Below are 23,240 nucleotides of genomic sequence, written 5' to 3' on the forward strand. Positions count from 1 at the left end.
GTTGTTGTTGATGTTGTTCAGGCCAAACCCAGTACATCACATGATCGTGGATCACACATCAGCAATATCAGCAATATCAGCACTAAGAGAAAAAATAGAAAATATTGTTTCTTATTCCTTTTTTTTTTTCCTATTTACAGTTTAGATCTTCTAGACTGTTCACACAGAATTAAACATCAGTTCCTTTCAGTTCAGTTGAGCAATTTGTGGTATCTTTCAACTTTTTTATTTAATTTTTCATCAATGATTTAATAACTATTTGATTCTCACTATGGTATTGATTTAATGCAGAACACACTGACCCAGCTTTATAGAGTCAGTGTGTGCTCGGGTTGGCAGTGGCTCAGGTGGTGGAGCAGGTCATCCAAGGACAGGCCCATTTTTCAGTAAATATTGTCATCTTGTCTCAGCTGAAAGTGTTAATGAGCAAAGGCGATTTCTTTCCTAATCATTTGCCTACTTTTTTTTAAGGTGATAATATTTAATTCACAGCAAGCTGAACTGCTAAATCGAGTGACAAAAATAGTTTTATGTTTTAATATTTACACTATGTTTTTTAATTGTCTCACAGCTCAAATAGTTTCAAATAGCATAATATCTTTTGTATTTGGGTGATGCAATATGCCCTAGAAAACATATTACATCACTAAAATACAAATAAATGCACCAAAAGCCAAATAAAGGGAGTAAAAACTGAGCTAAAAACATCCAAATGTTCACCAAGAAAATGATCATTTCACTTACCCAGATGGTATATTTAACAGTTTTAGGGTTATGTCTTGTTATTGTATTTTCAGTCAGAAAAACATCAACATGTGGAATAAAACATCATTAAAATAAAACACAAAAAGAAAGATTATATTTCCAGTAAATCTATTGGTTAAAGCTAGTTTCATACAGTATAGTTCTAATGTAGGAGGCGGTGTAAATATAGCAGAGGATGAATGACAGATATTAGCGGATAAGGTGACAGAAAGAGTTGCAGGTTTGGGAAGAGAGGTGGCAAGGGGGCCACAAACCCTTCAAGCCAGCAGGACGCTGTCTCTGGTGAGATTTATTGCTACTGTAAGATGGACCTTGTGCCTCACTGTCAGTCTGTATGTCCTTCTTTGCACACTTACTCAGACTAATATAAAACTGCATGCATTTTCCGAAAGCAGACATGCATTCAGCCAATGTAGACTTTTCAGAAATTAAGTTTTAATTCATTTAAAATAGCACATCTATCCATCAATCAATCTTTTTTTTTTTTTTTTTTGTACTTATCCAAGGTTGGATCCATGGAGGGAATAGGTTCAGAAGGGAGACCCAGACCAGAAATAAACTGACAGTTCTCCTGAATCTAAGCTCCAACAATCAGCCGGTGCTCCCTTTTTTAACGCTCTGGAGTAAACTTTCCCAGGGAGACTGAGAAGTGCTATCAAGTCCACCCCACGTGCCCTGCTGCCAGGGAGCTTTTTAACTGCACCTCTGCCAAGGTGATGGGCATGTCTTTCCCTAAGTTTTCAGACTCTGTCTCAACAGTGGAGGACATAGCGGCCAGCTTAGCGAGATCTTCAGTGTTTCTTCCACCACTAGATGACATCTAGTAAGCAGTTCTTCATCAAAGCAGAGAAGTACCTGAAAATGGATCCTACTTTCCAATCTATAACTCTAAAACTACTTTCCAGGACTTCTTTCAGGCCAACTGAAAGTCTTTTTACATAGACTCGCCAAATTTCTCCCATGCCTGAGTTTCGGCTTCTGCAATCACCAGTGCTGCAGTTGTGGCCATTTGGTACCTGTCAGCTGCTTTAGGTCACCCTTGGGACAACCAGATCTAAAGTGCCTCCGTATTTAGCTCGATGGCTTCCCTCACCACAGGTGTCCACCAGCAGGTTCTCAGGTTTTTGCCACAACAGGCACTGATGACCTTGTGACCACAGCTCCTGAAAGCTGCATCTGCTTTGGAGGCTCTAATCACGGCCGATTTGATTTCCATTTCCCCAACCTCCACTGCACCATGTGAAAAAAATCCCAGAGATGTGTGTAGGAAATATTTTGGACAGGGTCGTCCACCAGATGTTCCCATTTTACCATCAATATCTGTTTGGGTTTACCAGGTCAGTCTTGCAACTTTCCTCTCCATCACATCTAATTTGCCACCAGGTGGTGATCAGTTGTCAGCTTTGCCCCTCTCTTCACCTGAGTGTCCGAGCATTTCTGATGATGCAGTTGTTGATCATTAAGCTTTGGCCTAAGGTGGCCTAGTACCAAGTAGACATATGAAAACTTATGTTCGAAAACGGTGTTTGTTATGGACAATATGTGACTAACACAGAAGCCCAATAACAGAACATTACTCATGTTCAGATGCAAAAGGCTATTTACCTTAATTACACACCTTGGGCATTAAAGTCACAGAGTACCCCACCCAGAGACTCAGAGAAGGCAGGGTACCCTGAACTGTTGTTCAGTTCATTATAACAAACAGCACTCAGGGCCTTCCCTCCCACAACTCACTGCCACAAGGAGGCAAACCCCTTGTTTACTGAGGGGTATTCAAACATCAATGGGTTCAGCCTTGAAAGGATCCCCAAGCCTGCCTTACGTCTCTTCCCTCCAGAGCAACTTCAGAGTAAAAAAGTCAGTCCCTCTTTGGGAGTTTGGTTCCAGAGCCCACATAGTGGTGAGCCTCATTATATCAAGCCAGTATCACAGAGCTCAGGCTTCTGTGCTCTTAATGTTACATTGTACATTTCAATAGCCATTTTGTGATGCTGGAAATTGGCACAACCAGGCTTCTGCCTTCACCTGCCACCCAGCTCACACTGCACCCACCCTTGATTTACCTCCCCGCAGGTGGTGAGCCCACATGGTGGTGGCGTCCTTTTGCTGAACCACGGGAGCCAAGGCCAAATACCTTTGTATGTATATCTTGCTACCTTGTTGGTGATAGCTTCTGACAAGAAGACTGTTGTGCCAAAGTGCAGACAGTCAGATGATATTGAACATCATATGTGCTGCCTCTGTTTTCTCTTTTCGGTGGCAGGCTAGTGGATAAGCCTGCAGGTTTGTTCTCATTGTAAAGTCAGACAGTTGTTTTGTACAAATTTAACAGCCTTAACTTTGTTTGTTACTATAAAATGTATAATCTAAAATCCTAAGTATTTCCAAACATGTCTTCTTGGATTATTAGACTCCAGCACCAAATGCAGTGCAGTGGCCTATTGTAATGCAAGTGTTTATTATTATTCTTGTCCTATATTTTTCCAGGAAAAGAAAAGCTTTTTGGGTGGCCTGAAAATACCCCAAAACTCCTCCTAGGGATATCAGCTCTCTGGCTCTCAAAATGGTTTTTTGTGTTTGTGTGTGTGTTTTATTTAACCTTTATTTATACAGGTGATCCCATTGAGACCTATTTCTCATTTTCAATGAGATCTGTATATCACCAACCTAAAGCAGTGATTTTTAAAATGGGGCCCGCCAAGGCTATGGTAGCCTTAGAAAATTAGAGGGAAACTAAATTAAAAAAAAAAAAAAGAAGAAGAAAAAGACCTCAACTGCAAGGTCGGCATGACAATGTCATATTCTGTGTAGCTAGTTTGCAAAAAATGGACAGGGTTTTGACAGTAAATAGATCACAGGAGCAGACCAAGTGGCACTGCCAAAATGTGAAGCCTATGCGGAATTGCAAAAAAATCATCCACGAGGGGCGGGCTTCTACAGAAACAGAATCCATCCCCATAGACTCCCATGTTAAAAAGATCAACTTCACTGCAGAAATAAACATGTTTAAAGCTTGGTACCAAAAAAAAACATATTAGGATTAATAGGTCAAGTTTACCTTCATGACAGCTGTGAGGGGGTGAATTTTTTCTAACTCATCCCTTTGGATGTTATTTAATCTTGAAATTTGGCATAATTATGGGCATGTCCTTTTGAGTGGCAGGTATCCAATACTGGCAAGAAGGGAGAGTGTAGCACAACTGCAGGTTTTAGCCGGCTAACAGCGTGCCTTAGCCTTAGCCCACCTACCTCTGCTAGCTGGTTGGCTACCATTAGCTCGGTTAGCTCTTAGCTACAGGCAGCTTGGAGTTTGATGGGTGTCAATCATCCACCCCCACCTTCACAGTCCTCCTCTCAGCTCCACCTCTTTGCCCATTTTTGGATTTTCTGGGAACGACGACATGCGTGACACTGCCAAGATGGCGACAGTGGGAACCACCCAATGAGCTTCAATTCAGCTCTTTAGAAACTTACTGGTGACGTCACGGAGGCTCCGTCCATCTTTTATATCCAGTCTATGGAGCAGACCAACAGTCCTGTCGTGAAGGCCTCTCCTGACAAAAACAAAAAACATAAGGACACATGGCCAGCTAAAATCTGAAAATATGGCCACAATTGCCCGATATTCATCCTCTGACTGTAGAGTGTGTCCCACTAGTGTAATCTCTGTCTGTCACTCCCAGACACAGACACATACACATGTACACACACACACACACACACACATCACACACACACACACACACACACACACACGAGAGAGGTTTGATTTATCTTGTTCATTTCTTATCTGGGAATCTTAAGTGGGAATAGACAGTGCTGAAAAGATGTGTGTTAATAACTTTCTTATGCCAAACAAACGTAATAATTACTGAATAGTGAATAAAAGTAAGGAAATACATTCTAAAAGCTGATGTTTCTGTACATATTTTGTGGCATTATCTGTGGGTTTGGGGATTCCCAGCAAGAAGCTAATGCTGTTTGGGGGGCCTTGGGTTGGAAAAGGTTTTTTTTTTTATTTGAAGAGGTTACTGATCTTTGAAGTTTTCTTCTATTCAAACGGAAGTTCAGCTTCATAAATAAACATAAACATTTATTAACTTAAAATAAATAATATTTTCCTCATATCTGTGTTAATCAGTATGGTTCTAACAAGTTTTTGACAGCTTATCAAGTAAAAATCACAGAATTTGAGTATTTTCCGGTCAAATACAAGGCAGAAACCCCAGTGGAGGCACTGGCGAGCTGTGCCTCAACTCTGACTGCGCGATCCAATACACACTGGGTTGCATGACGCATGTCCGTTTCTATTCCTCAGCATATCGCCAATATGAACTTTACAGAAATTCTACAGTCATACAGTCAGAAATATTTGTTATACCCCATGACTCCCTAATGTCCGTGTAATGTCTTTAATGTATTTGTGAGAGAAATGTTCCTGTTTATCACACAATAAAGTGCAGGGAAAAGTCAGCAGGTGAGGCAAACAGTACTCTGCCTCACCTCAAGGGGGCACACTCACACCAACACGGTGAGTGCAGTGTTGCCAACTTAGCGACTAGTGTCAAATTTAGCGACTTTTTCTAGTAGTACTGGAGACTTTTGGAGACTGACGTATATGAACGTAGTTTATTCTTCTCAGTGAGGAATGGGTGCTGCGCAGACCCCTCCCCTGTCCAAAAGCAATCAGAAGAGGCTTGGTCCTCAAGCAGCAGCAGCTCCCAGCTGCATTCAGAGCAGGAGATGATCGCCTCTGTTTCATGACCAGGCAGAAAATGAAACGTACAAAGCTGCTGCTGGCTGATCCCGCGCTGGCTTACCGTCATATATTAATGCCTGTTAATGAAGAGTGTGGAGGAAAACATTTAGAAAGTTAAAAGTGTTGTGCTGACATCTGTGCTGTGTTAATATCCGTTTGCTAGCGTATGAAACAAAACTCAGCTGCAACATCACTTGGCGTCCCGGATGAAAAAGTAGTTTAGTGCTGTTTCTCAGCTTCAGGGCAGCGATGGCTTCAAAAATGCGCATGATAGATGTCGCTGAACAAGTCCGGAATGGAACACATAGTTTTAAGGTCAGAAAGTTACGTAACGTGTTTTGAAATCTTTATCACAGCTGTCCTGATATAATTTGAGTTGTTTTTCCTCCTTCTAGATTTCATAAGAGACCTTTATAAATGTTCTGAGACATACACCCAGACGGGCAGGTGGACAAGCCAGTATCATACTGTGAGACCTGCAATAAGCCTTATATCAACCTGGCTTTACTGTCTTATTGAACAATAAGGCTCTCCAGTTTACACTGAGCTTCACACAGAGTGAGAAGAAGGAGTTGGAAGACATGACTAATCTTTGCCAGCAATATTTCCTCTGTGGATGGCAATGATTGGATTATGGCATTTTGACTTATGTTCATCATGGTCACATGGGGTGTTCATCTATGCCATAATTTGTGGCATTCATGCAGCTTGTGAGAAATCTTCTCATTTAGTTATGGCTCACTTACAACATAATGTGCAATCATGACTGTGAATTCCCTCAGATTTAAACTGCAATAAACCTTATTTAATTTGGCGGCTTTGCTTTATGAATGTGTAGGTAACTGCATACATTACAGACTTTATGGAGGAATAGCTCAGCTTGACTAATGAAACTGTGGTACAGCGGGTCACGGGGGAATCGATGTGCACCACATCACCTCCCTAGCAGCCAACAGCCCTGTGTGCTTCTGACAGACAGTTATGTAAGAAGGGAAAGCTAAAGGTTGCCTAGTCTCCTGAACCATTAGAAATCCACACAGACACACAGAGCAGCTGTGCAGATAGGTGGCCCGCTCACCTGCTGATTATAAAAGCTACTTCATGCAAAAATAAAAATGGTCTTCTGCTTTACTTCAGTTAATACAGATAAAATGCAACAGTCTTAATATTATGGATATTTGGACGTGGAAATCACAGGCAATGCTCGACCACTCAAAACATCTAATCAGCACTACAGAAATTCCCGGATGAAAATAAACAGCCCTAACCTAAAGCGGTTATTGATAAATAGGACAAGTTCAGTGCTTGATGTATGAATAATTATTATGGTCTTTAGGGAAATGTCCATGTAAAATTAGATTGCTGATTGCCAACCTAAATAATTAACAACCATGTTATTATGGGGACCATAGTTCACAATATAATCCACAGTCTGTAACCTTTACAGCTGTCATATGGTGGCTTAGAAATAATGAGCATCCATTATAGGGACGTTGTGTTGGACAGCATGGCATGTTGCTTCCTGCACAGATGCTAGCAGCAGCATTAACAATCCACTGTCCGAGCTCCTCATTGCCTCGGAAACCCATAAATCTGTCACTGAGGAAACAAAATGTTCAGCTATGTTTCAGAGGCATTTGTCTGATAAAATTGATATGTGTGTCTATCTACTCATTAAGCTCAGGTAATGGCTAATGAGTTTACCATCTATTATTCCCTTACAAATTAGCAATGAAAAATAACAAACATTCACACAAAGATTTGACTTATTCTTTGGAAACAAGGTGTGTGAGTTTTATATGTTACAAATTTTTAGGATCAAAACCAAAAATTTCTCATTACCTAAAGTAATTTACCTGGCTTCCTATAACTGAGACTGCTAATCTCCAGGATTTGTCTTACTAAATAAGATAATTAGGTACTTAATCTTGTACAAATTAGCATCATGCAATAAACATTGACTCTTTTTTTTACGAAGTTTGGGCCTAGTGAAACCTCCAAAGTTTATGTTGACTGTCAGTATTTTATTGGACAGATTCAAATCCATCTTTTTTCAATTAAAACAAGTGGCAAAAGCTCAACCTTTTCATCTCTGCATCACTTTAAGATTTGATTCCATGTTTTTATAAGTGGCAGAAATAGTCAGAAAAATTAATTCCAAAAGTAGATCTTGCTTCTTAGTTTAAGAGAGTTAGGATTCTTACATAATACTTCATTACATAAATTGCTATTCATTTGGCTCTGTCTTGCAGATACCTGACTTTTTGTTTTACTGGAGATCAATGTCACAGAGTTAGCACCCAGAGTCACCATCATAGGTCAGAACTGGTCATCCTCATTGCAGATCACAGTGAGGTGCCACACCTGACTGCCAAATCCTCACCTTAAACCAATCCTGCTACTTGGTAGTAAAGTGTTGCTTGACCTGAATTATCATCACCATTCTCTGCCACTCTTGTTAGTCTATCCTTATTCTCTCACCCCTCCACCCCCCTTTCCCTCCCTCCTAGTATTCCGCAAGCAGCCAGACATTCTTGACATTTTGCAAAGGTTGAAAGACAAAGAACCTTTGTCTCCTAATAAGGCCACACTCCATACCCCACCTGAATGAAAACACTGAGCCCAGTAAGAGCAGTGTGAGTAAAGAGGTGTGTATGGGGTGAGATCTTTGTGTGTGATGGTCATGGGGATACAGGAAAACAGATGGGAGTGGGAGAATGCACTCAGACTGAGTGGGTAGGAAAGAGAGATAAAAGGGAAGTTGCAGGTAAAAAAGAATGATGAAGGACTGTGCATGAAGGAGTAGGAAGTTTTAGACTTAGAGTTTTTCTTGATTGCTAAGACGCATTTCTCAAAAGCTTCTCTTCTTTTCTCCAAGCTGTGAACCCAAACCAAATTTTCAAGCTACATTCACAAAGCCTCAGAGTCTTCTTGCAAAGCCAAACTAGCATCTCAAAGCAGTTTAATCTGTGTCCATAACTGAACTATTTTGTCAAATCAAAATCAAAATTAAAAACACGACAGAGTTGTCACTGAACACTACACAGAAAAATAGAAAACACAATGCTCAGGACATGAAGCTGTAGAAATAAATGTTTATAGTTCATTTTAGGCTAAATGCATGTTGCAAAACAAATAACCTGTGCATTTGTATACAGTAAGTCTATGTAAAAAATAAAGTACAAACATATACAAATGAGAAGTGCATTATTCAGCCGCAGCATCATTTCTCCATACTGGGGCAGGACACAGGACTTCATCCACATCACAGTCCACATTTTGTCTGGCCAGGCAACAGGGAAAACAAACCCTGGCATGCTATATCCAGGTTTGGCATGCCTCCACACCTATCTCACCACAGGCTAGTTCCATGGCTTGCAGGAGATTTATCCTGGTGCAAGGCTGGCGTTTATATACCTTCCTCCACCATGAGGAGAAGAAATCTTCTATGGCAGTGTTTCTCAATCCTGGTCAATCAAACATGCAGGGCAGTGGTCCCCAAGGACCAGGATTGAGAAACACTGTTCTATGGGGTTCAGGAAAGGGGAGTATGGTGGAAGGCAAAAATTGATTAAAACTTTAGTTTAACCTCTGTGAAAACTCACATTGTCCCAAACATTGTCATACCATGGACAAGAACATGGTCAATCACAGCAGCTCTAATTTCATCAGATATTACTGTTCTTCGTCTTCGCTGCCCACCTCAACCACCTCTCACACAAACTCCTCCTCCTCTTAGACTTCTATCCATTGTAGTGCCTCACAAACCAGTGCTCTCTGAACTGGCTTATTTATGTTCCCTCACATCATTAGCCACAAGTGTGATCAATTTTAAGTTGTTGTGTTAAACCAGTGACACCGGTGCTTTAATTGTATTTGACCTTTGCCATTTCTGCTTACCATTATGCAACACAGGTGCATCACAATGAAAATGTGTTGACAAGTTGTGTCTAAATACATAAAACGTGCTTGTGGTTTTGCCAAAAAAAAGTGACTGATTCAATCAGTGGGTTCAGGCAACTGGGGATTTGGTTTAGGGTGTGTGTTTTAGCAACTGAGAAAAACTGTAAGGTAACATCCTAAAGAGAAAGAAAATTTTAAAATAGTGATGATCTGTTCCTCATATGCACTGGCAACCTCTCCAGGGTACACCTTGCCTCTCGCCTGCTAATTGCTGGGATAAGATCCAGCTTCCCTGCGACCCTGAATTGGTATAAGCGGTAGAGGAAATGAATGAGTATTTCTTATATATGAGCTGATGGTAACATCAGTTTTATGAGCTAATGTAAGTTATTGTGGTGAGAAACAAAGCAATACACCCTGACGCTTCACCCCCAGTTACACAGACTTGTATGCTCTTGAAGATAGCAATATTCTCCATCACTGCAGGAGCTTGAAGCAGAACTCACAACACCCAAGGTCCTTCTGGCCTCCTCTCTTCTCACTCCCTCATCCTTCACACCCCTCAGCTCTGCCTCTCACCTCCTTCAATCTCTCCTGCTCCTCGTTCTTCCAGTTTTCTCTGTAAAACTACCTCCAAAACAGCTGAAGCAAGAGAAGAATAGTTGTCTGGAAAGACCTTTGTTTTAGTCAAATGTTCAAATCAAATGAAATTTTATTTATAAACCCCCTATAAACAAAGTGCTTTACGTAATAAAAACAAAATTTGAGGAAAAAAAAACCCAAAAACAAATAAAAACAAACAAATTCAGAGGCTGCCTAGCACAGAAACCATCCAGATCAGGGTAGGCCGGGGTCCACACCCCAGCCACCGGGTTGATCACCTCTACTGTTTTTCTTCTTCTTATACTTCTTTTGCTCCTGTGTTATACAACGTTGCTGCATTGTCTGATTAAAGTGTTTTCAAGGGACTAAGTTAACGAGTTAAAAGTGAGAACACATTGCTATTTGTTTTGTCTTTATATTGCATAAGTAGGAGGTAAAAATATCTGGACCTGCCTTTGGAGGCAGATGGGGTGGTTATGACATCGGGCTCGTTAAAGGCAGCTATCACTAAGAAAAACCAAGGGTTGTTTTGAAGTGCACTGCCTGAAATACAGATTCCTCTACTAACAAGGAGAGGAAAGATTCAGTGTCTGTGCGATGTGCTATGTAAGAGACAAAAGTATAGCTGAAAAATCTTGAATCTGTTCTTTCTCCATATTATTTTCTCTTTGCCCTCACCTCCTATTTTTCCTGTTTGTGCTGGTATTCTGTCACTCACTGGTATGTGGGTAGATTTGAGATAATAGTCAGACTTTCACATTAATTCTTCTAGCAACTCAAGAGCCAATGTTAACCACGTGATTGTTGTTGTACCCATGAGCCTGTTGTCTTGGAAACATTGCATAAGAGGGAGTGGGAAAGCAGGACGCCCTTGCTGATTGGGAGACAAGGTGGCAGGTCTCTCTTTCTCTCCCCTTGTCTTCCATGCATCCTCATCTTGCATCTTGTTCTTTTTCATCCATTCAACACTAGCTCCAACTGCATGTATCAAAACACTGGAGATCCAAATGTCCCTTCATGCCACATGTTGAATCAAGTCAGCATGCAAGCACCTCCAAGTAAACTCCACAATCAAAAACAACACGTTTAGTCGATCCCACACCCATGCTTCAACTAAATTAAAGCTCCTGTTGGAGCAGTGATTTATAGCCCAATCGGAAATGTTTGTCCACAGTCTGCTCACACACTAACACTTACAAACACACTCACACACCGCCCTTAGAGCTGTGTTTGTGTGTCATCTCTGGATGTGGGAAGCTTAAAGTCTGTGAGTACAATGCTATGTTAAATCCAGAGGGACCACGTGTTTAAGACTGCATGACGTGTCCTGCCATGCCTCCTTTATGGGAATAGTGTGTTAGGGAAGGATGGCCTTGACTCAGGAGACAGGTCAATTAATCTTCTACACTTTTACTGACATGGAAAAGGAAACAGGATCAGACTACTCACATCAAGCCTAATACCAAATCCAGGGTTATTGTTAATCAAAAATAAAAGTTAAAACTGAAAAGTAAAAAAAATAAAAATAAAAAAATATGAGGTACTGATACATTATCTAAGCAATCAACCACTGCTTTTGAATTTGAGTTTCTTGTGTGACCTGCATTTTTCAAGTACAAAACAAGCCAAGAAAAGAGCAGGGTGGACAGCCCCTGTGTGAGAGAGCTGTCTTAATCCATGTGTTTAGCAAGCACCATCTGTTCCTTTTATTCAGATGGGAGCAGAAATATTTGGTTGATTAGGAAAGGATCTGTGAAGGATAGCTGCACCGTTACCAGCGGTTACAAGGGACACACATGCTCGATTTTCTCAACTGGTGTCTTGGATAGCAAACAGCATACACAATGACATTAGCATGCACAAATAAGTACACATGTGTATATAATATGTATATAACAGACAGTTTTAGTTTTCACAACAAAAAACACTGCAGAAAGAAAGCACAGAAGATCACAATATTTTCTGTGCTCTGTCTTTTGTAAAGCACCACCTTATGACTGTTAGAATTATTCTAAAAGTCTGTTGTTATGTTGTAGAAAGTGGGCTTTTTAAATAATAAAATGGCAAATAGTCCAGTTTATGTTCCTGCAACCATGTCTCAGGAAAGTAAATAATACTGCATTCTCTGTATTCCTTACATGTCTTTGTTAGTGCTTCGGGTTTGCCCATTTTGTTAGTAAACAACATAACATTTCCCATCTAAGAAAGTTGGAAGAAATGGTTTGAATTTCCTTTACTTTTGAAGAAATGAAGAAAGTTGTACTTCCAGTTTTAGAAAACTCAACCTTAAACCAGACATAAACCACCCTTATAATTGTGAGGTTGTAACTATGCATTATTGGAAGTGCCATGCCGCTAACACAGCTTTTCAATCTGTCCTCTGAATTACCTTAGAATTTCAGTCAGATTATATTTTATTTTTTCATGTAAATGCTACAAGGGCAGGAAAATCCTGAGTCATAGCATGTGGCATGGCATAACGTTGGTTATGCCATGCCACAGGGGAAATTCAGGAAAACTTGAAAACCCTTTTGAAACAAACAAGCAAGTGTATTTTCATGTTACTTTCTGTGCTACAGAGAGAATGAAATCCTCAAACTGTGTTTAATTATAGGTAATTAAGTTTGTTGTGATGCCATACTCTAAGAATCTTGTTTGCAGGAGCCTGTTTTTACTTAAAGATGCTGCATATCCTTTAGGATCATGTTTTTACATAGAAAATATTAGGATGGATTGCTTTTTTTAGTCTTGTCAACCATCCAAGTTGTATTTTGCTCTACAAGCCTCATTCACACTCTTACATACAACCGCATGACACTCCTTGGTATATATTATTGGTACAGACTATAGAGTGATTTTTCCCTCTACTGCACATAAACTTTCAAACCAGTGGACAAATTGGACAATATGTGTGGTTAACTGTTTTGCCTCAGCACATATTGACATGTGAACCAGGGAAGCCAGGGATCGAACCACCAATCCTCCAACTAGGAGAAGACTACTTCTCCTTAGCTACAGCCACCTTACTGTTGTAAAATCATTTTAATTCTATTACTTCTCCAAATAACAAAATCCTTAAGAAAATATCTGTCCATTACATTTACATTGCCCTTTTAAGAACAACTCCCTAAAATGAAAATACAGTTGAATGTATTTGGTAGTATCACAACTGGTTTACTTTAATGACTGGAGCAAGTTATCAGATTTATCGAGAATTTTAGCACATCACCAGCTTGTTATTAAGCATATACAGTACTTTTTTGGAGGTTTTAAGGCTTTATTTGTCTCACTGAATAAATTGATTTCTCTCTCCAGGTGCAGATCTTGGTGGCCTGATGGACTTGGAGTCTCTGTACCAAGGTGTGGAGCAGAGTATCAACCACACAAGAGCTGGGCGAGTGCGCAGACAGATCCTAGACCGAGCCTATAACATTGAGGTGCTACTAGGCGTCGATGACTCTGTGGTCCAGTTTCACGGGAAGGAACATGTGCAAAAATACCTGCTCACACTCATGAACATTGTAAGTGTCTGCTGCTCACAGGAGGAAACACAAACATGGCAAACATGACATGACAGGCAAATGTGTATGAATATATGCCAAACAGAATTAGACTCTGGCAACATTTGAGGCCATTTGTATGAGCATCCAGTGTTCTTCCATGTTTTTCCAAGTTCCCCGATGCCTAAAACTTATGCTAATTCACTTGTTTTAAATAAAGTGATTAAACGAGGAAATTCTTCCATTTGAGTTGAATGGAAAGTCACAGAGAGGTCAAAGAAAGGCGGCAACACACATACAAAGATACACACCAGTTGAATGAGGATTCAATTCCCTTCCTACATGCTCTCATCCAGCAATCAGCCGCAGGTAATCCTTTCTTCTCTATCTGAATATGATGAGATTTCATTTGTGTATAAGTGTGTGTGTAAGGTGCGCTGAAGGGGCTCCTACATATCGTTTCATCAGGCTTTGTGTCATGTCATCATTCATTGTGAATGTGTGTGTGTGTGTGTGCATGTGGGAGAAAGATGCAGAAACAGCAGGCAGTATGGTCACAACAATACGTAGCACTCACACACACTCCCAAGGGTTGTTACAGGTGTGTGTGTATGTGCTCAAACTCGCGTGGGTGTGACTCTGCAGACTTTAATCTTTGCAAATTAAACCTGTGGAGAGAGTGGGTTTTGCATGAATCTGTATGTGTGCGTCCGTCTCTTTGTGTGTGTGTGTGAGCTGCTGTTTGCTTTTGCTGGTATTGCGACCCACAGAGCAAGAAACCAACCTCCGACTGTTAAGCAGGTGCAAGCATAGAGCAGCAAATCCTAACAAGCGTCTTTGTCTCTGTTCGGCGCTTGAGCAAGAACAAGCGCCGCTGTGCTGTGCTCCCTGCCTCCCCTTTTAGATATTTGTTAGACAATATAGGAGAAGGGAATACGCAGCCCTGTTGCAGTCTCCTTTAATCTGTGGGGAAGAAATAGAGAGAAAGAGAAAGGAGTATTTTAAACAGTGCATTCGGAATAAATTACTGACAGCCAGATAAACAGAAATAAATAAATAAGGGTTTCCTCCCACGCATGGCATCTGGGCGACTTTCTTCTTGAAAGTTTGCTTTGCTCACTTCAGGATGGGTGTGCGATGACTGACTCTCCCTCTGTCTCTCACGCTCAGCAGCGATCTCTTGCTTGCAGTGCTACTCTTCCCTAACTTGGGTGGTTTATAGCAACAAATTGTCAATGATGTCAAAAAATCTTTCTAGTCTCTAGTGCCAAAAGTATAATGTGTGTGAAATGGATGACTTTATTCTCTATATTGTAACCAAGGCCCCATAGAAAATTTACTTTTGCATTATTTTACATTTCTGCAAACAAATTGATATGTATAATTTTAACCAAAAAACGCTGTCTCACTTCCACTTCATTGCACACTGATGCTTTGTTAACCTGATGTGTGGATGTGAAAAGCAGTGTTTCAAGTCAAATCATAATTTTGAGAACATTTTTGAAATTGCGACCCCATCTCGCTGCCGGTGAAGCAGGGCTTTGCATTAATAAAGTAAAGCAATATAAGTTTCCAAATAGTTATATTTCTCTTTTCTGAATGCAAGCGGTAGGAGAGAAATACAACATTAGCATTTCCATGTCAAAGCAAAGTGTTTTTGATTTAATAAAACAGAGTTCACCTAAAGGCCCATTTATGCTCGCTTTACCTATGTAAATAGTTACGTCCATTTCAAACATCAGCATCCTCATCCTTTAATGCTTCTTTTTTTGTTGTGGAGGGCTTAACATTACTTTTATTTCTCTATATATGTATATATATATTTTTTTTTTTCAAATAATCTGCAGACCTGACTTAACTAGTAAAAAGTAACTAGTAAATGTAACTAGTTACTTTTTTATGTAACTAGCTCAACTCTGGCAATGATGTAGCCTGAACAAAGTCAAACTTAAGACGCAAGTTGGTCTGAGGTGTCTTGGTCATAGCTTCCAGCGTAGGGTGCTGATTGGTCTGAACGTTCTGTAGACTTGTGATGATATATGAAATATGATATACATATCAGTGGTTGACTCAGGCTACTGAGCTCTTTTATTTGTAATATAACATAAATGTTTTGATAATAAAGTTTACTTAGTTGTATTTCTCTGGTCTAAATTGTTTTCAAAAGTATTTTTGTCAGTACTGCCCACAGTTCTACAATTTCTCATCTGTTAAGCTACCACATCAATTAAAAGAGCTTTTTTTAACACTCACAGCTTAATCCTTTGATTTCTTATATTCCAAGTTTATTTGAATGACTACTGAAGTGAGCTAAGGGTCAAGGTGGATCATCTGTTTGTGTTTATGTCTGTGTGTATTTGTGTCAGCATGGAGGAAAGGGGATGTAGCTGGTGTCTGCAGGGTATCAAAGCACTCCCCCAAAAACCATCAAGTCCTATTTGAAAAGTTCAGCAGGAGTGTCACAAATGTGTTTGTGTCTGTGTGTGTATAGACTGAGTTCAATGAATCTTGGTAAGTCTTCTCTGCTTCCCACTCCTTTCTCACACAATTTCCTATTTTTTATTCATTCTTATCAATAGACTGATACTAGATCTGACCAAGTGCTACCAAGGGTTGTGTTACAAGTCATATCATGATCAAAATAAGCCATCAATGCTCTGGCAAAATATTTATGCTTTTTAATCTGTAGAATCATAAAGGCGAGGTTATGTTCTATGTAAAAAGTTGAAGGAAGCAGTTCTGAATTCTGGCTAGATATGCCCTACAATAGAGGAAACAATGATATGAGAAGGTAGCGCCACCAGGAGAAGTTATCTGGGTGAAGATGGTAAAAACAAGGCTGAACATGAAGCCACAGCTCTCAGCCCACAGACAAGTTGGGTAGAAGAATCATTGGCTTGGAGCCAATGCATAGACAAGCCTTGCATGTAGAAAGAAATAGAAAATGAATACATTACCATTCTGATACTTCCACTTGCATGTGAGCCTGTATAATTTAGCTTCCACTTCTTAAGAATCCGTCTCTGGTTCAAACATGTACAAATGAATTACCCGGGTATTAAAAGTGTTAAATGGAGCATAGAGTAAACAGAATTGACAAGGCAGGCGGTGTCATTTGTTGGTTTTTCATGGCAAAAATGCTGAAATGTACAGTTTTGAGAAGCACTCAAGAGTTTTTAAGAGATTTACAAATTGGTGAAGTGGCCATCAAAAGATGGGTACATTGTGGTTATAAAGGAATACATATAGTCAGGTAGGCTGTGGTGTTTAAAGTATACTCGATTGATAATCAGGGGCCCAAAGAAAGTGTGCCAAGAAAATATTCCCTACCCTGTTACACCACCCCCACCAATCTGAACCGTTTACACAAGGCAGGATGGATCCATGCATTCATGGTGTCCATACCAAGCTCTGAGCACCATCTGAATAGCAGCTGAAATCAAGACTCATTTGTCAAGGCCAACATTTTTTCAATTTCTCATTGTTTAATTTTGGTAAGCCTGTGTTTCCTGTTCTTAGCTGACAGGAGTGACATCGGGTGTCATCTTCTGCTGCTTTAGCCCTTCTTCATTCAAGGTTTGATGTTGACTTGGTTGTAACAAGTTGTTATTTGAGTTACTGTTGCTTTTCGAGCAAATCAAACTAGTCAGCTTATTCTTATCTGACCTCTGATATCAACAAGACATTTTCCTCCAGACTACTGCTACTCACTGAATATTTTCCATTTTTCAGCCAATTCTCTGTAAATCCTAGAGATAATTGGGGGTGAAAATCCCAGTAAATCAGCAGTTTCTGAAATTCTCAGACCAACCCATCTGGCACCAACAGCCATCCCTGATGCTCAGTTTGAGCTTAAGCGAGTCTTCATGAGAATGTCTAAATGCCTCAATGCATTAGGCTGTTGCCATGTGGTTGGTTGATTAGCTATTTGTGTTAACAAGCAATTGAACAGGTGTACCTAATAAAGTGACCAGTGAGTGTATGCATGTAAGCCTGCAAAAGAGAGGCAAGTGGCTTACAAGTGAGGGTGCATCCAGGAAATAAGCTTCAGAAACACCACCCTAAGGTCCATTCTATATGTGTGTATTATAAAAGGAGACTAATATGGTGTGTATAAGCCACCACATATGTTGCATGATTAGCATGATTAGTCCCATGCGTGTGCATGCAATCCAATTGGCCCTGCACTCATGAGCGCAGGTATAAAAAAATAAAAATCTGAGCATATCCAATTCGTATTAAATGTAGACATTGCTCAGAACTCATTTGGATCACATAATGTGCGCAGTGGGCACAGCACAGCAGCAAAATGGACCTTACAAGTATTTTAAACCACAACATTGGTTACAAACTGAATCTTGCTCTGTTGTGAACAGAAACCAATTTTGTAAACCATTAAAAGCAATCTGAAAGGAGCAAGCAGGAAACTAATTTTATTAGGTTCTTATTTAGGCTAGTGAACTCACCACATGTTTTGATAGGATCCTTATTTGGAAAAGCATTTGTTGGTAAACTGTAAAACTTAATGAGATGTGTTGTGTTTCGTACAAAAGTATACCATTACTACATTTTATCTGGAAGATAATGCATGAAAATCAATCTTATACATTAAAATATATGTAAATGCAGTGATTCTGAATATTTCATTTAGCACCAAATTTGATACTATCGCTGTTTAAAAAAAAAAAAAACGATAAAGGGATAAATTAAATTTGCTTTGTGCTTTGGCAGTATAATTTTTATGTGATGAATATAACGTTGATACCAGCAACCATTAAGGAAGAACTTCAGTAGAGTGCAACAATGTGCTAATCACTTTTTATATTAACAGTTACTGCTGAGGAGTGTGATGTGTGTGCATTTTTAATTCTAGCATTGCATTTTGGGATACTAATGTGCATTTGGTATGCACTTTTATGTCTCAGAAGTGTAATAACTATCATTTGTGTAAGAGGTGCAAGAAGTGGTTCAGATCGCTCAGTCCTGTCTTTACCAAAGCTCCTGGAGCCGGTGAAAAGTCACATTAATAAGTGGTGGGAAGAGCTAGGAGAGGAAATGTAGTCCAGGTAATAATAGACTCCTTGTTAGCAGGAGGTGTCAAAGATACTGGGTTTAAGCAGCACTCAAAATGTGGCTTTCAGCTTTAAAATATTCCCAGGCGTGTTGACAAAAAGATGTAGAAAGGCTTTCCAAAGCCTTATCTAATTTATGTATCACTTCAGCCAGATTTTATTTGATGACTCAGTTCTGTCTCATCAGCAGCTGAGAGTGTTTTAATGCATAATTTCCTAAATGTTTCTGGATAAAATGTGGCTGTCTATCAGTTGAAGTCCTCTTTGTGATCAGTTTATGAGATAATGACACACTAAAATCATTTTAAATGATCTCATATCTATTATGAACTCTTAAAGTTTTGATTGATTGAAGTTTATTTGAACATAATGACAAATAAAAACAAAAATAAAAATAAAAATACATCACCAAAAAAATAAAATACAAAAAGTTTAAAAGGAGTGGGTGGAAACAAAAGCTTATATAATCCCACCCCTGTAAATTACAGCAATATTCAGATTTTATCACATTCTCACTACCACTACCAGCCAATAAACAATTCCATAGAAACAGTTGTGCTAAGTTACAACATTCGGTCCATACAACCAATATCTCCCAATGGAAAATGTTTTCATCATGAAACTATGTGATAACAATGATCACGCTAACAACACAGTAATAATAATAATGATGATATGATATCGTAATATTATCCTTATTATATTAAATGATCTATAAGCTGAAATAATCAATTATTATTCAGTAATAACAATAATAATAATGATAATAAAACAACAATAACAGCAATAACAATAGCAACAATTAAAATAATAATTATAAGTTGTTTGTGTAGTGTCACTTAGTGTTATATGTAATGAGGATTGAATTGGGGGTATGAGAGTAAGTACATTTGTCAACTTGTGGATGAGGCGCTGGCAGCTAATGAAGTTCAGATTAAAAAGCAGTGACCCTTCACTGCCTCATGACAGACTTGTCCTGTGTTTGTGAGTTTCAGTCTGAGCTGTCCTCCTGTTCTCTCTTTGGGAACACTTACCTCATTATACAACATTCTTACTTTCCAGACAAATATCATTTTGCCACTAAAGCTTTATTTACGTGGATTCTATTTCCAGTTATAATTAAAGCAAGTACATATTTACATCTTTGAAATAAAACTGTCAGTTGTCAGCTGAATAATTGCCTTAACTTAGATGATTACTCAATTAAGGGCTGTTAACACTTCCATCAGCTGCTATATGATGTTTCCTCCTCCATTAAAGTAAAAGTAAAGCCAATTCAGATCATGTAAACATGTTAAAAGCATTAGATACTAGATGCTTAAAACATATATTAAGAATGAGATTTGTGTTTGAGTGGAATATAAAGTTTTTCCTCCATTTTCTGTGCAGGCTTAGATTAGATTACAGCACGTCTAAAATTACATTTTCAAAATGCTGTGGGATTGAGTACTCAAGGTGATCTAAAGCTGACCCCAACCCAAACATACTACAAATATACCACACAAATCCATTAATAGTGAACCATGCTTTTCTTACTGCTGCCTATAAAATTTTCTAGAAGTTTGTCATATGATTATTAATTCTTTTGAATTATTTTACTATGTTTTCTCAATATTTTGTTCTGACACACCTGCCTAATTTCCCCACAGTATTTTAACCATAGACATTTGAATGGATGAATGGATGCTGATGCGACACCTGAATTGAGTCTTCCCCTCTACTAAGGTGCTGACACTGCACAAATGGGTCTGTGTGCATCATTTGAATCTAAGTGGTACTATTTAACATTATTTATTTCTTAGTCCACATTTGGAAGGTGGCCAAAATATTGGCCAAATCGTGGTCAAATTCTACATATAATAAGTATTTTGCAGGCCTCTAGACCTGCAGTTGTTCATACACATACACACTATTGACAACCAGTGACATGGCTATGCTGCTGTGTTTGTGCTAATGCACGTATCTTGGCAAAAATTACAAAAGTTCCACGGATGTCAGTTCCTACTGCTCAGCATTTGTGTGTTAGGTGTTTAAGTATGTTAAGTGTCTGACTCTATGCAAGTGTTAATGTGCATGAGGACACATAAAGCCAAAGTTGGCTTTATGTGTCAAAACTCTGCTTCTGTGCATGTGTTCGTGCATACAAATTTGTATCTCATTAGACTGGAACTTATCATGCCAGGGTCAACTGGAAGTCAACCACCCCTAATTGGCCTAACAGTTGTCAAGGAAACGGGCTGGATCAGGCAACATGTGGACTGACCCACCCAGCTGGCCGTGTCCATCTCCGACAAGCAAATACAACCTAGAGGTTGATGCTATGTTATTTCCTCACATATACAGTACATAAGGCTGCTGTAAGAGAGACAAAATTTAATCGTTTAGCCTTTAAAAGAAGCTCTGTTATTGAAAACATACAGTTTTTTTTTTACTTAGAGGTAAATTATTTGTTCTAGAAGATACCTGTACACAATAATGATCATGCAACTGTCCCTGCGCTACTACTACTAGATCTTAAAACCCTAATCAGTTATTCTTCCTTTCTGTTTTCCTTGCATTGCTTTGCAGATTTCTCACTTGTCTACTGATGACACATAAGAGTAGCTGTCCTTCCTGAGCTCTATTCTACATGACAATCAAAAGACAGTGTAGAAGCCTCCCATAGCCCAAACAAGATACTTAATGAAATATTCATTCCATCCATCCATTCGTATGCCCACTTTATAGTGTGCAGGATTGTGAGGGGGATGGAGACTTTTCAAGCTCTTATTGTGCATGAGGCAAGGTGTAAAGACTGACAATCATGTGCACTCATACTCCTACATACGGTCTATTTAGAATCAGCAATCTACCTAACAAACATAACCTAACATGAACATACATGTATTTGGGCTGTTGAAACAGAAGAGGAAACTAGAGAAAACATGCAAAGTCCACACAGAGAGGCTCCAGCTGAAGTTTGGACTAGGTCCTCAATGGGAGGCAATAGTGCTACCTACTGTAATATCTGGTTCCATATACAAACAATGGAACAGCTCTGTCTGTCTTCTTGGGGTGCCTGGAAGTTCCCTTAATCAATCTACATGTGCTTTGTGGACTTGGAGAAGGCATTTGACGGTGTCCCTCAAGGAGTCCTGTGGCGAGTGCTTCGAGAGTATGGGGTACTGGACCATCTAATGAGGGCCATTTGGTCAGAACTTGGGTTGCATTGCTGGCAATAATTTGGAACTATTTCCGGGGAGGGTTGGACTCCAGCAGAACTGCTCTTTGTCACCAATTCTGTTCCTAAAGGCAGAATTTCCAGATGCAGCCATGCTATTGAGGGGTCCGAGTTGGTGGCCTATGGATTGGGTCTCTGCCTTTTGCAGTTGTAGTGGTCCTGGTCCAACTCTCACTTGAGCAGTTTGCAGCTGAGTGTGAAGCGAATGGGATGAGGACTAAGACAATGGTTCTCAACTAGAAAAAAAGGGTGGAGTTCTCTCTCGGTGTTGGGAATGAGATCCTACCCAAAGTGGAGAAGTTTAAGTATTGTTCATAAATGTGAAAAGAATGGAGTAGAATGCAGGGATCCGGACCCTGCATGAGTCTGTCATGGTGAAAAAGAAGCTGAGCCAAAACGGCAAAGCTCTTGATTTACTGGTTGATCTATGTTTCTGCCCCCACCAGTGGTCACAAGCAGTGGATGGTAGAAGAAAGAATGAGACTGTGGCTACAAGCAACTGAAATTAGTTTCCTTTGCAGAGTGTCTGTGCTCTTCCTTAGAAATAGGGTGAGAAAGTTGGTCATCTGGGAGGTGCTCAGTAGAGCTGCTTCTCCTCTGCATCAAGAGGTGTCAGATAGTTGGACATCTGATTAGAATGGCTCCTAGATGCCTCCCTGATGAGGTGTTCCAGCCACATCCCAACAGGAAGTGCAGTGCTGGAAGGAACATGTTTCTCAACTGGCCTGGGAAGGCCTTGGTATCACCTCCCCATATGAACTAGAAGAAGTGGAAAGGGAAGTTTGGACTTCACTCCTTAAGCCACTATTCCAGTGTTTCTCGATCCGGGTCCTCGGGGACCACTGCCCTGCATGTTTTAGAGGTGTCCATCTTTAACACACCTGACACAAATTAATGGCTTGTTAGCAGGCTTGCAAAGAACTTGAAAAGCAGTTTAGTTCATCTGAATCAGGTGTGCTGGAGTTGGACAGAACTGAAACATGCAGGGCAGTGGTCCCCGAGGACCAGGATTGAGAAACACTGCACTAGTCCCATGTTCTGACCTCAGCAGAAGATGGATAGGTGGTCCCATACACCTTGTTAGTACTACATAAATAGCAGTTTCAGGATGTTATCAACAACTAATATAAAACGTCCAACACAACTGCCATATAAACTGGTCACCCACTGCCTGTGGTCTAAAGGTTCATTTGCACAGTTAACAATGCTTTTTACAGCTCCCCCATCTGAAATTAAAAACATTACAACAAATTAACAAATCAGTCCAAGGTATGAATACAGAATGTTTTAGTGGTGAATCAGAAGGGGACAAAGTCTTACTTGATGTGTGTGGGAGTCATGGACAATAGAAAATACACACGTGGACAAAATTGTTGGCACCCTTCGGTTAATGAAAGAAAAACTCGCAATGGTCA

General features: G+C 39.7%; 1 protein-coding gene across 2 annotated transcripts in view; it reads left to right on the forward strand.

The window, feature by feature from the left end:
- The window catches only part of LOC121643190 (A disintegrin and metalloproteinase with thrombospondin motifs 2-like), a 151,894-nt gene that overhangs the window by 100,807 nt on the left and 27,847 nt on the right, over nt 1-23,240 (forward strand). For both annotated transcript variants that reach the window (XM_041990465.1, XM_041990466.1), the window contains exon 4: nt 13,349-13,554. In XM_041990465.1, coding sequence (XP_041846399.1) covers nt 13,349-13,554 — 206 coding nt within the window. The remainder of the gene's footprint in view (nt 1-13,348; nt 13,555-23,240) is intronic.

Source organism: Melanotaenia boesemani, chromosome 7 (assembly GCF_017639745.1).
Source record: "Melanotaenia boesemani isolate fMelBoe1 chromosome 7, fMelBoe1.pri, whole genome shotgun sequence".
Taxonomy (NCBI): Eukaryota; Metazoa; Chordata; class Actinopteri; order Atheriniformes; family Melanotaeniidae; genus Melanotaenia; species Melanotaenia boesemani.